At 36.4% G+C, this 13,774-nt stretch overlaps 2 protein-coding genes across 2 annotated transcripts in view; one reads left to right on the top strand and one right to left on the bottom strand.

The window, feature by feature from the left end:
- The window catches only part of LOC148313208 (uncharacterized), a gene marked incomplete at its 3' end in the record, with an annotated part of 109,302 nt that extends 105,334 nt beyond the window's left edge, over positions 1-3,968 (bottom strand). Inside the window, exons 1-2 of the mRNA XM_088266957.1 lie at positions 3,795-3,968; positions 664-785 (exon numbers count right to left, since the gene is read on the bottom strand). The remainder of the gene's footprint in view (positions 1-663; positions 786-3,794) is intronic.
- A 1,513-nt stretch (positions 3,969-5,481) lies between these two features.
- Positions 5,482-10,036, top strand: LOC148313207 (host cell factor 1-like). The gene has a single exon (XM_088266779.1). It carries the CDS (start codon positions 5,509-5,511, stop codon positions 7,900-7,902), a length of 2,394 nt encoding a protein of 797 aa, XP_088122905.1. The 5' UTR covers positions 5,482-5,508; the 3' UTR covers positions 7,903-10,036.
- Positions 10,037-13,774: the final 3,738 nt, after the last annotated feature.

The raw sequence follows: 13,774 nt of genomic DNA, 5'->3' as shown, positions 1-13,774 counted from the left end.
ATGATTTCAATACAAATATGAAATGAGATTTTGGTACCCCGCTTCGGATAGTGTCTTACTAGCATGCTCGGATAAGTTCTCACTAGCTTGCAACCAGTGCACTAAATTTAAGGGGTGTGCCTTTGCTATAGAGTAGCCCGACGACATGGTATGCTCTTCTACTAGCAGTTAGAAACTGTAATAGTGCAAGATCTTATAGAAAAAAGTAAAAAACGTATTTTACTGCGTGATAATTTTTGCAATTTTTTCCATTTAATTGAATTATGGGTTAATGTTTGACATTTGATCTAAAGCACCCTTGAGGTAGTATTTTACAAAAATAAAACAATAAATTTTAATTTATATTTGAAGCACTAGCTTTGTGATTTTTAATTTTATTATTAAAATGTAACTTTGTTTTAAAATCACAGAAAATATTTTATTTTAACTTAATTATAATGTCTACCGGTTTCGAAGCTAACCGCTTCTTTATCAAGACTTAATCAGTCTTGAAAAGAAGCAAGACTGATTAATATTAAGTCTTGATACAGAAGCGGTTAGCTTTGAAACTGGTAGATATTATAATTAAGTTATAATAAAATATTTATAGTGATCTTAAAACAATGTTACATTTTAATTTTAATGAAAAAAAATAGTTAGGAAAATAATTCAAAACCAACATACCTTGATTGTAATGGCGGATTAATAAACAGCTTTTTAACACGACACTTATAGGAAGTAAAAATTTACATTTCCAGTTATCCTCAAAAAGTTCTTCGATTTCGACCACACCATTGCAGTAATACCTGGAATTTTAAATGCAACATTTTTACTCAATTACATTTTTTGTTGTAATTACATACATTTCCTATGAACGATTAACCGGATCCACGCGGTTCGCATAACCGTATGTGTTTTAATAAAACATGCCCCATATGCGGCTGACATAACCGTATGTGTTTTTACATTGCTCCAAGTTTCGAACCTCAGTTCAACTTGGAGGGATTTTTTCATGGTGTGGAACTTTGGATAAAATAATACGTCAATCCTTAGCCTTATGACATCTGTTGAAATATCTGAGTAATAATTTGTAATATCACAAGGATAAATAAAAGAACAGATCCCAGATTTTTCTTGCGGTCGGTAAATCATGCCCTATATCTGTCTCACTCTCGACGCTACGCATCGCCAGTGGGTAAGAGTGACACACGATGCGTGCTCTGATTTATTTATGTTATGATCTTATTTGTTTATATTACGACATATTTCAAGAATAATGTGACACAAGTGTATTATGGAGTACCAAAAAGGCACAATAAATCCCATTGAATGTTTTTGTTTAAGAAAATAAATGGTTTCTTAACTAAATACATGATAAAAGTAATCATTTTAAAAACGGCGAAATACCGCTGCGTAGGGGCGTCTCTCAGGAACAAAGTTGACGCGGTTAAAAGGTTAAAATGAAAATGTCCATGATTACAATATAAAGCATAACGTCGGGGTTCAATTCTGCGAATGTGACATAAAAACGTATGTCTGCCTCCGTAGTGTAGTGGATATCGCGTTTGACTGCTGTGCTGCAGGTCTTGAGGCCAAAATCAATGAGAGTGGTTTTTCATTCCAATATTTATTTAACACATTTCAAACTAGTATTTTTTACGCCTGCGGAGTGCTGGTGACGGATTTTGATAATTATGTACATATAGTTATTATATTATTAAACCATATCCGCTCCCTAGGTGGAGCATATGGAGTCCACAAACTGTCTCCAGGCTTTTCTGTCGGCTGCCAGCTCCCTTGCATCCTCCCAAGTCGGATCCGCGTCCCGAAGTTCTGACGAGAACTGCCGACTAATTGTCAGCAGTGGTCGTCCTGGGCGGCGCGAACCTGATGCCTTGTAAAAGAGGCAAGCTTGATTAAGGCTCTCAGGAGGCATGCGGAGTACGTGGCCAAGCCAACTGAATCGCCTTTTCTTGTCGACAGTTGTGACCAAGATTTGCTGCGTCCTACGCCTTATCTCCTTATTCCTCACAAAGTCAAACCACCGCACGCCTAAAATTCTCCGCAGAAACCTATTCTCAAAGCTTAGTACATGACTGCATTGCTCTATACATATAATTAAGACCTTAATAAAGAGATTGGTATATAATATTCATATAAAAACAATGGATAATTCCTTCTTTCTGCCTTTGAAATGAGGCTGGAGCAGAAGGTAAAAACACCCTTCCTGTCCTTAAGCAGCAATCAACCGAATGGGTAGAGATACCTTTCCCGTTTAAAGTGTGTTAATACAACAAGCGCAGGACTGATCACCGTGCCTTCAATACTTATCAAAATAACACTGCCACAATACAACGCAGTATCTTTAGCACCATAGAATGTGGATAAAAATAGGAAGAAGATGTAAAAACAAATTTACAAGAGCCAAAAAATACCTTAATGTAAGTCACATATCGCTCACTCCTTTCAACAACGTCATATATCAAAAATCATCAATTTTCAGTTGTACATGATATATCCCAGCAAAAGCGGCATATTTTTATTATAATATTTACCCGCTACAGGGCAGAAAGTGTTGTTTTTGCATTTTGAAGAAAATGTATTGTTTAATTCTTTTTTTAAATATACTAAATATTTTTCAATGGAGAAAAAGAATTCAGGTTTTACCTAAAAAGATCTGTTGCACAGTAAAAAGTTCAATAAGTGGCTTCATATTTATTTTTAATGCATTTCATTATATTCTTAAACATTAAAAATGATCTGCTGAAAAATCAAGTTTTTTTTATTTATGACGTTCTTGAAAGGAGTGAGCGATATGACGACGTTAATTGATGTGTTTAGTTACTGTTATTTTATACATTAAAGTATATATATTCATATATTTTGACATTTTACAAAGATTTCTATTAAAAAAATTGCAGCATTGAATGGCGAAAAATTATGATAATAAAATTTGAAAAAACATCATATGGTGAAAATCTAATTCAGCTTAGTATTAATATAAAGAATTACTGACAAAAGTATCAATCCATATCCTTCATAAATTTTTTTATTATTTTTTTTTTAATATAAGTACATAGTTACATTAAGACAATTTCTTGATGTGACTATAATAAACTATAAAAGGTTATTGAAATTTCATTAAGAACCATTGGAGTAACTATTTATGAATTTAGTAAGCAAAAAATATTCACAAATAAATTTTATTGCATTTCACAAATTTACTCAATTTGTGTGAATGAGATGAAATACGATGCATTAATGAGTTATATTATTAATTGTACAATTATTTGAGAGTGTATTTTCCTTTAGGCTGAGGATATCATTTAATTCAAAATGAATTTAGAAAATCAGAAAATGAATACAAAAGGGTATATATATCATTACAATAATATGGAGGTGAATGCACTTCAACATTAAAATATTACATATTTATGAGAAAATAATGTATTAATATGCCCCATAACTTCTGCTTTAGATAATGAAAAGAAGGAGAGTCACTATAATTTATACAATCAAATGATAATTTATAAACACTAATCCTTCAAGAAATTACATGGCAAACTTTAACGCTTTTGGTATGCGCATTCCAGTTGATGAGTTATGAGGAATAATAAATTATTTTCAACATGAATTACTACTAAAATATCACAGATATAAAGAGTGTTTGTCTAGGATTTATTAAATGGGAGTATAACATCGGACAAAGCCTCGTGAAATTATTTTTTAGCTTACATCTCGGAGAACCCAGATTACAAAAATGGCGATCCATTAAACAAAAACATATTTTTTAAATGACTCAAAAACTCATTTACCTGTATTAGATACACTTCAAAATTACACCAGACATTAAATAAATACTATAACACATTTCGAAGTAACTATTTCCTTAAATTAAGAGAAAATTTTCAAAATTATCCGCTACAAAATTTGTACACAATCGCGACCTGAAAAACTTCCACTTCAGAATAACATAACCTACGGTCCTAGAATTGCCAACTTCACATGATATCACTTGTCAGATTTTGTTTGGATTTTCCCTCCCTTGAGTTGGCGCCAATGGTTCGTGTATTGAAAATGTAATGCCTTCTATATCGAACATGAGTAGTGTTATAAATTTTCCGACATCTTTTCGTAAGTTAAAAGGTACCTGCCATTAAAAAATAAATAAAAAGTAGATAAATAGATATTCACTTTCCTAAAAAAACTTTAATTACTTTTTCATTCAATAAATTTTTATACTGATAAATTAGCCCTCTAGTTACCTTCATATTTCGGGATAATTAGACAATAATGTATTGGTGTGTTATTGTAAAATATATGCATTGTTGATTTTTTTGATAATGTTTATATTCGTCATTTCGTTTGAATAGAAATAGGTAAATATTTTCATGTGTGGATAGAGCGTTCCATCCATTTTTACCTACCCCTGCGGGGAAACAGCGTGTGGTAGTAGTAGTAGTAGATCGATTTTATTAAAAGTTCATGAAATTTTTAACCACTACTACCATCACCAAATCATTATTATTGAATTCTCTTCAGGCATGGGGTAAGCAGAGAGGATGGGACGCCACATTTTCTGTTCTGGCATACACTCCTAACATTCTCTACATCCAAACATCAATTTACAACGTTTTCCGGTTATGTGGAATTTTGACAACACAAGATTTTGGGTTCTTATTGACTTGATTGAGCCATGCATTTCTTCTTTTTTCTTTCTGTTTCTTCCATTCACATTTGTCAAACATAATTTCATAGCCGTTCTCTCATAATCCATTTGCTCTTCATGTTCAATCAACCTGAAAGGGCCTTTCTTTTTTTAACTTTTCATTCACCCCTTACTCAGCTTTACATTCCAGTCAAATATCTTCTTTTTAAATTCTGTCACGCATAAATTTTTCCACACCTTCGTCTAAGTCTAAGGGATTGCATTTCAACGAAGTTCATTTTAATTTCATCCTTTTTCATTTGCCAGTTCGATGTTTCACTTGCATACATCAATGTAGGCTCTAGAACTCCAAAATGTTTTTACTTTAATAATCCGTTAAAAGATAACTAATTCATTTTTTATTAATTTTTGAAGCTTTTAAAAAATTCTAAGCATTAAATTTTCAAAAAAAAAAAGAAATTGATTATTTTATACATAAAATGAAATGATTGTGCCAATTACACTTTATTTACAGTACCTACAAACTTTACAATAAGCTACATACTGTTCTCTGTACAAATTATATATTTTCATTTTCAGTATCTACCTATTTAAATAAATTGACATTTTATTAGTTCAAAAATAACAGTTTCCATTCAGCCTACAATTTTCAACGAAAATCATGCGATCTGACAAAAGCTTTTTCATGGTATAAACAATCGTCATCGCAAAAGCTTTCAGTGTTGTATGTGAAGAAGCGAAAATATTTCACTTAAAATCTTCCGACGAAACGCATAATTTTGCTATAGCTTCGTATTTTTCGTTTCTATGGTCATCTATGGAATACGCACGGTAGAAAGCGCTGTGACAAATGTATAAAAATGATGAAGGAAGTCGCCGTTCTTAAGTGGAAAAAAGTGAATAATCCGACGGGTCCGCAGCCGAGACCTCGTCATGGACACAGGGCAGTCGCTATCAAGGATCTCATGATCGTTTTCGGCGGCGGTAACGAAGGTATCGTTCATGAACTGCACGTCTTCAATACGACAATGAACCAATGGTTTGTCCCTGTCACGAAAGGAGAAATTCCTCCAGGATGCGCCGCTTACGGTTTCGTCGTCGACGGAACCCGCCTTCTCGTCTTCGGTGGAATGGTGGAATACGGGAAATATTCAAACGATCTGTACGAACTGCAAGCGTCCCGCTGGGAATGGAAGCGTCTGAAGCCGCGGCCTCCGAAACAAGAGCCTCCGCCTTGTCCTCGACTGGGACACAGCTTCACCCTCCTGAACGGCAAAGTGTACCTCTTCGGCGGCCTGGCCAACGAGAGCGACGACCCCAAGAATAACATACCCAGATATCTCAACGATCTTTACACGCTGGAGCTCTTCCCCAATTCTTCCACTACCGCTTGGAACGTTCCGATAACTCACGGAGAAGCTCCGCCGCCCAGAGAGTCTCACAGCGGAGTGGCCTACACGGATAAGGTAAAGGGCAAGTCGTCGCTGATCATATACGGCGGCATGAGCGGCTTCCGGCTGGGCGACCTGTGGATTCTGGACACGGACTCGTCGAGCTGGTCGCGGCCCTCGCTGGGCGGCCCCACGCCCCTGCCGCGCTCCCTGCACACCGCCACGGTCATCGGGAACTACATGTACGTGTACGGAGGCTGGGTGCCTCTCGTCGCGGACGACAACAAGATCTCCGCGCACGAGAAGGAGTGGAAGTGCACCAACACGCTCGCCTCGCTCAACCTGGACACGCTGCGCTGGGACGGCATCTCCATGGACAAGTACGAGGACTGCGTGCCGCGCGCGCGCGCCGGCCACAGCGCCGTGGCCATCCAGACCCGCCTGTACATCTGGTCCGGCCGCGACGGCTACCGCAAGACCTGGAACAACCAGATCTGCTGCAAGGACCTCTGGTACCTGGAGGTCAGTCCCCCGCCGCCCGCGGGCCGCGTGCAGCTCGTGCGCGCCGGCACGCACAGCCTCGAGCTCTCCTGGCCGCAGCAGTCCACCGTCACCACCTTCCTGCTGCAGGTGCAGCGCTGCGGGCCGCTGCCCCAGCGCGCCGCTCCGCTCCCGCCCGCGCCGGCCCCCGTGCCCGCCGCCGCGCCGGCCCCCGCCCCGCTGTCGCCGCCGCCGGCCCCGGCCCCGGCTCCGCCCACTCCTCCTCTCCAGACCGTCAAGATGGCGGCGGTAGCCCCTCTCACGCGCGTCTCCACCGTGGGCCCCATAGCCAACGTCCAGAGGGTGACCAACGTGGGCAACAGGGGAGCGCAGCTGCTGATCAGCTCTGCCGGATCTCCGGGCACTACAGTAGGACCGAGATACGTACAGGTCAAGACCGGAGCTACCGGCACGGTGCCGGTGAAGCTGGGGACTGGAAATCTACCCGTGAAACTCGCAACCGGAGTCCCTCTCAAAATCAACAGTCCCGGAGTCCAAAATATCCAAAAGGTATCGGTCTCGTCCCCCTCCGCCACCAAGGTCACCACCCTTTCCGGGCAGGCGACTAGCGGGCAGGTCAAGATAACCACCAACACGGTCCCTATGAAGATCGGGACCTCCAACGTATTAGTGAAGACAGCGGGAGGGATGCCCGTGACCACGAGCGTGATAAACCTACAAGGAAAGCTTTCTGCCGGAGGATTACCGGTTAAACTGAACCAGACTGTCCTCCCGGTCATGGCAGGCAGCACTGGGGGAATCCAGATTACGGGAACCGCCAACTTAGGCCAAAATATTCAAGTAAAAACCCCAGTTTATAAGATCGTCACGACACCCAACAAAGGAGCGCAGATGATAACCATGGATGGAGGACAAATGCACCAAGTGCAGACTGCGCAAGTTTCCGGAAACGTTCCCACGGCCCTAGTGGGCTCCGGCAACACGGTATTGAGGCCCGCCTCGGGCTCGGGAGGCATTCCCGTGATCATCAAGAAGTCTCCTCAGGTCACGGGGCAGCCGCAGTACGTGACCCTGGTGAAGACGTCCACGGGCATGACGGTGGCGACGGTCCCCAAGATGGCCATGGTGCAGAACAGGATGCCCGTCTCGTCAGCCACGATACAGGGCCAGAGCGCGCAGGGCCTCGCTCCGGGCGCGCACATAGTGAAGCTCGTGGCCGCCAACAACATGGGCGGCAACAAGATCATCACCCTCCCTTCCAACATGCTCCAGCTGGGCAAGGCGGGCCCCGGAGGCAAGCAGACTATCGTCATCACCAAGTCCGGTAACCAATCGAACCCTGTGAACCCCCCGCCGCAGTGAATACCCCCGTTTTGTAATGATATTCCATTTCGTGTACAAAGGTAACATTGGGGAGCGGAACAGGGCCGTGCGGGTGAGAGGCGACGGTAAATGTGCGCGAGTGTACAAACCTCCGACGAGTGACTACTGATATAATCGATACCGTGACAATTTTCTGTTAGTGTATATTGTAAAGTAAATTTAATAAGAAGCGTGAACCTGTTTATTTTTACACATTTTATTAGGTACTATGGTTCTGTAACGTTGGTAATCATTACATCATCTCGCAGATGATAATTCTTGTTATTTAAATAATTGTATTGCCTAGGAACTTGAACAGAAAATCCACAAAATACTGTCCAATATTTCAATTTGTGCTGAATGCTCTTTCCATGTTACAAAAAAAATTGTGACTTAAATTATTTTTTACTACAAATAAAATCCTTTATTTATCCTGATCTAAATCCAATAGTATCCAATTGCATTTAATTTAGGATAAATGAATAACATTTTCATATGGATTTATCGTGAGCTTAAAATGACTAAAATTATCACTTGGTTCCTTTCCTAACAGGATTTAATTGGTTTTTAGTATATGTACATATTGAGTAACTCCTTGTAGGGAAATGCGTAACTGGTTGAAACTGTCACAGTTAAGAATTTGCTGATTACGATTACACACCTACTAAAACTTGAGTGTGTGCAAAATTAAATTTTTGTATTGAAACTCCGGAATTCCCAACTGCAGTTGGTTAAAATAGTCTGCAGTCTGAAAACTGCTGGTATGTTCCCGGACTTACTTTTATTCTTAAAAATTAATAAATATAAATATTTTTAGTACGCTTTTATAAGACTGGGTTTTCATGATGTAATCTCTCATTGGTGATAGTTTTACGTAAACTATATTGCTATTTTTTATTTAATTAATAATTATTATTGATAATTCCAACGATGCAGAATCATTACCAAAAGAAAGAAGAGGTTCTTACTCAATTTTAATGAAGTCTAATATAGATTTCATTGTATGATTAAAACATAGCTGTCGGGTAGAGGTTGATGTATTTTATAGTAAAAAGGTTTTTTTATGATTTGGATTAAATTTTTTTAATAACCAATATTCCAAAGTCTCTCAAGCAGCCCTCAAAGTAGTTTTACCAAAAATTTCCACCTTTGTTGTTTTAACTACAAAGCATTGTATATATGATAGAATTTTTTAAAATATCTCATTTCATAATTATTTTTGTTAAATTGTACAAATTTACATTAGTACCTGGAATATTATGAAAGCATTATCCTTATTGTACAAACTTTACAATCCTAACAATAACAATGATTTGCTTTTCATTTATAGAAAAATCTCATCAAATAAAGATTGTGTTCAATATGAAATTTCAAAGCTTCTCTGAGGGTTTCTTGATTAAAATGACTGTTATTTTATACAAATCGAGGAAATATCACATAATATTATATGTTATATTCTTCCTAACATAGTTTATTTATAAAATTATCTTTTTTCAAAACATATAGGATCCGTCATTGGACAATGAATCCACTATCTCGATAAATCATTCACATGCAAAACACAGTTTCTTCTGTCAACTTGTATAATATTACATAATTTAGGATACATTATAATCATTGTAACAATAAAGCGTATTATTATTTAGTATACTTTGTTTAAATTACTTGCAGCTTCACTTTTGCTTAATTCTTTACCTGCGGTTGGCACGCAGTCTTTAACACCTTGAACTTTCCACTGCACGTTTGGCACGCATTTTGTGACAGCGCAAAACCCAAGATTCAAACCTCGATTTCTCTGAACTGAGCTTATTTTTCATACTACTCACATCTGTGGAAATAGTCCCGAATAAAAATATCCTTTATTATAGTCCCGTGATGAAATTGGATCATGTTGATCTTGGCGGCCGCTGTAATTCGACAATATATATCTACATCTCGCTCGCGCTAATATTGTGATAGTAACTCGGGCGCTTGCGATAAATGCACAGTAAAAATGTTGGTTTTGGAGTAATTTTATATTATTTTGAATGCCATCTTATTCAAAGCTTATCAGATAATTTATTATCTGAACGGTTTGTAAACTTACTTTCATATCTGTTATTGTAATAAAAATAAATGGTTCTCGAAAAAAATCCTGAATTCCGTGTGGTGGATATGTCGCAACCGATTTGAAAAACGGTTATCGGGTTATTTGTGATGAAATATAAAATGAAATGATTGAATTTGAATTCTAACCAAATTTTTTAAAGCAGCAAAACCAAGATATGCTTTGCGTATAATTTAAGGGAATAATATGAAGTCTCATCCTAAAATGTGTAACCATCTTTGGGAAAACTCCAAACTAACTGCCAAAAATAGTCTGAAACTTATTTTTTGTAATATGATATATTCTCGATGCCTATGAAATATATTCCTGCATTTTATGCTTAAAAACATAAAGCTGCTATGTTCCCAAAAAACCTTGGGAAGCTAGCAGTCTTGCATTCCGAGACATCGATATGACTATTGTTATTTCATTTTCATCTTCCTTGCACCCTACATGTGTTTCAGCAAATCATTTATTTCCAATAGTATTTTGTTAATTTATCCCGGGGGTAGATAGGATAGGATACGTAAATAATTATTTTATTAATAACATACTTTTCATAGTTTAAGTTTCCTATTAAATACTTGGTTTTACTTTATTATTTATGTTTACTGTTATTTTAGTCATTAAAAAAAGCAATTAGTTTTCCCGGGTAATAACACAATTCTTTCTATGTAGATTAGCTTATATTAAAATAAACACAGAATTGAACAAAATCTAGTTTTTTTTTATTGAAGATTTCTCAGTAAAGCTGTATTTCAGTATATTTTTTAACCACGGTCCTTTACCCCATCACCAACTTGTTAATACTATTATTTATTTACTTTTTACGTTTTTTTTTTTTTTTAATATTGCTCGAAATGAAGGAAAGTATGAGATATAATATACACTTATTAATTACATTTGGTTATTTAGTGCATAGAACATGCTTGTATGATACAAAAAGACTCAAATTGAAATTCTTTTACCAATTTAATCTTTAAATGGCAAAAACGAGGATAACATCTTGTAAGCTGAGTGAAATATTTTTGTTTTATAAAAAAGGTAAACTACAAATATTTTTCAAAGCAAATTTTTTGATAAAAATCATCTTTTTTTATTTTTTTTTACTAACATAAATTGAATACATTTATTTAAAAAAAAAATTGTAACGTATTTTAAAATAAATATTTTTTGCAGAGACCCACCCAGCCACCGATGATCACCAAATCTCACAGATGATTTGTTAATAGTGAATCCGATATAATATAATTTATGTATTTTTGGTTGTCGTAGAGTTTAGTTTTTTGCAATTGATTGTGATTTTACAATATCCAAGTCCTATTGACAAAATTGACATTTTTAGAGCTTCCAAAGTAAACATATTCACACTATTTATTTAAGGGATTATGTGAAACCAAACACCAATCGTAAAATAATTAATAAACCCATGCAGAATTGTATGAAATCGTATTAGATCCGACTTTCAATAGTTTTAATTTGTAAACGACACTATTGAATATCAGATTTTCTTGTATTGAAATGTTTTTACTGTCATACCATTTAAAAATTTATAAATAAATATAAAAAAATATTGTAAATAAATAATTTAAAAAATAATCGACACCCGGGGCCTGATGCATATTGGGTAATTGTTTTGTCCATCATTTTCCTTACGCTCAGATTCGTATGCACTAAAATGAAAACTTTGACCTTTAGATTGAAAAATGTCAGCAAATTTTTTTGCCTGCCACTGCGTACAAATTTAAGTGTGGAAAATAAAGGAGGAACAATTTTCCAACCTGCTTGAACGCCCTGTTCCATCCAAAAGTGGAAAGGAATGTAACCAAATACCACTCTTCAGCTCTGCTCACGCCTAGAATGATATGCATTTAAATTTGGGTACTCTCCATATTTAAATGTAATAACCTAAGCTAGTAGAGTGGTGCAAATGTTCACATTTGCCTATATTTTCATCAGATTTTGATGGTATTAGGTATATATATTATAATTTTTTAGATAATTCATCGTAATAATATGCTTCATTTAGTGTTACTGTTAAGATTTTTTCATTTGAATAAATAGCTTTATTAACAAGATTGTTTTCTTATCCCATAAATATTGAATCTTTTAATTATTCCAGACTCTTTATTTCTATTATTCTTTTTCTAAACATTTAACTTAACATTGATTTTACCTATTACAATATTTTTTTTCAAGAAAAAAAATGCAGTTATATACAATAATGTTACCCATACAAAAAATATTAGATTTTCTTTGTTCTTTTTTCAAGTAGATCTGAATTCACTGTTCTGAAAAATATAAATTAAGTTGTGATGGAGCGGGAAATCAAATTGCAGATCTCAAATAAGATCAGAGGCTCCCAACCCCTCGCCCGCGAAACGATTCGTATGCGCTCGCCACTATTCGATAGACAGAATTTTTTCATAAACATTAATGAAAAATGTGAATCATTTTTATTTATTTGTTAGTTTTAATCTTTTTGAGTGCCAAGGTTAAAAATACGTTTGTATATTTGCGATATTGTACGTAGGAGTGGTTGCTTTGCTGACAGTACTTAAAAATAGGTGACGCCCGCCACCCTACCGTTATTTTAGAATGTGCTCGGGAGTACAAAAAGCTTGGGGACCCCTGGATAAGATGTATGGGACACTACCATGGGACCGTTTATTAACTTTTATTGACTAACTAACTAACCATCACGCCGCTTCCCCAGGCAGATAGAATTGAATGCCACACCACTCTGTCTTTGCAAACATTCTTCGCCTACTCTACATTCATGCGTCTCCTCATACATACTCGACGATTATTACGACTCCTGACCCGGCCGCTTTCAAGTATTTGACATACCTGATTGTGCCAATTCTTATTAAGTTTTTCAAAACGAGTAGTTGGCAGACATATTTTTAGCAGATTCAAAAAAATTAAAAAAAAAACACTATAATTTACGATAAATTATAGTGTGCTCTTTTTAAGAAAAGTAGGTACATTAACATGTATATTTTTTAAATGTAGATTTTCATAATCACTGTTAAATGTTAGTAGATGGAAATGATGTGTAGATTAATCTGAAAAATGTATGTCCGATAATAGAGCTTCATACATGTCCGAATATCATGAACCGGAGGTTTAATTGTTACAGTTTCAAATTTCATTTTACGGTTCATAAGAAGAACTGAGAAACAGTGCCAGACTAGGTATAATGGTATGAGCATCTAGGTTTCCTCTACAAGAGAGGGGAAAATAATATGCTTGTATTAATTTAGGAATGTGTCCTTTTTTAATAAGTGATAGGGTATCAGATCCGGAGCTGATGAGAAATGTGAGGTATTGTATTGAATCCGTGGAGGTCTGCAGAAACAAAACATTGGAGTGTAATAATACATTTGACCTTCACAGAACCTTGAGAGGTGCCACATATCAGTTTTTACGCATGTAAGTACAAATGCATTACATCATTTAATATATTATCTTACAAACTCTCATTACATATCAGCCGGATTATCAAGCTCCATGTGGTGTAAATAAACTGACCATTTATTTTTGTCCTCAAAACAGGACATCTACAAAAAAACCAATTTTTTCAAAGTTTTTATGTTTTAATAAAAGAAAAGAAATGTTGATAAAGAAAATAAGAGGAATAAATAAAATGAATATGAAAAAATTATGTTGTTTTACATTGAGACAGGCTATCTCTTTTTATCCGCCTCCGTAGTGTAAACGTCAGCACGCTCGGCTACCGTTCTGGAGGTCCCTGGTTCGATTCCCAGGGAGGATTTAAATAAA

Source organism: Brachycentrus maculatus, unplaced genomic scaffold, assembly GCF_059751285.1.
Source record: "Brachycentrus maculatus isolate JH-2025_06_01 unplaced genomic scaffold, ASM5975128v1 h1tg000017l, whole genome shotgun sequence".
NCBI lineage: Eukaryota > Metazoa > Arthropoda > Insecta > Trichoptera > Brachycentridae > Brachycentrus > Brachycentrus maculatus.
The sequence above is the reverse complement of the archived record's forward strand: the minus strand, read 5'-3'. Positions and strand labels throughout refer to the sequence as shown.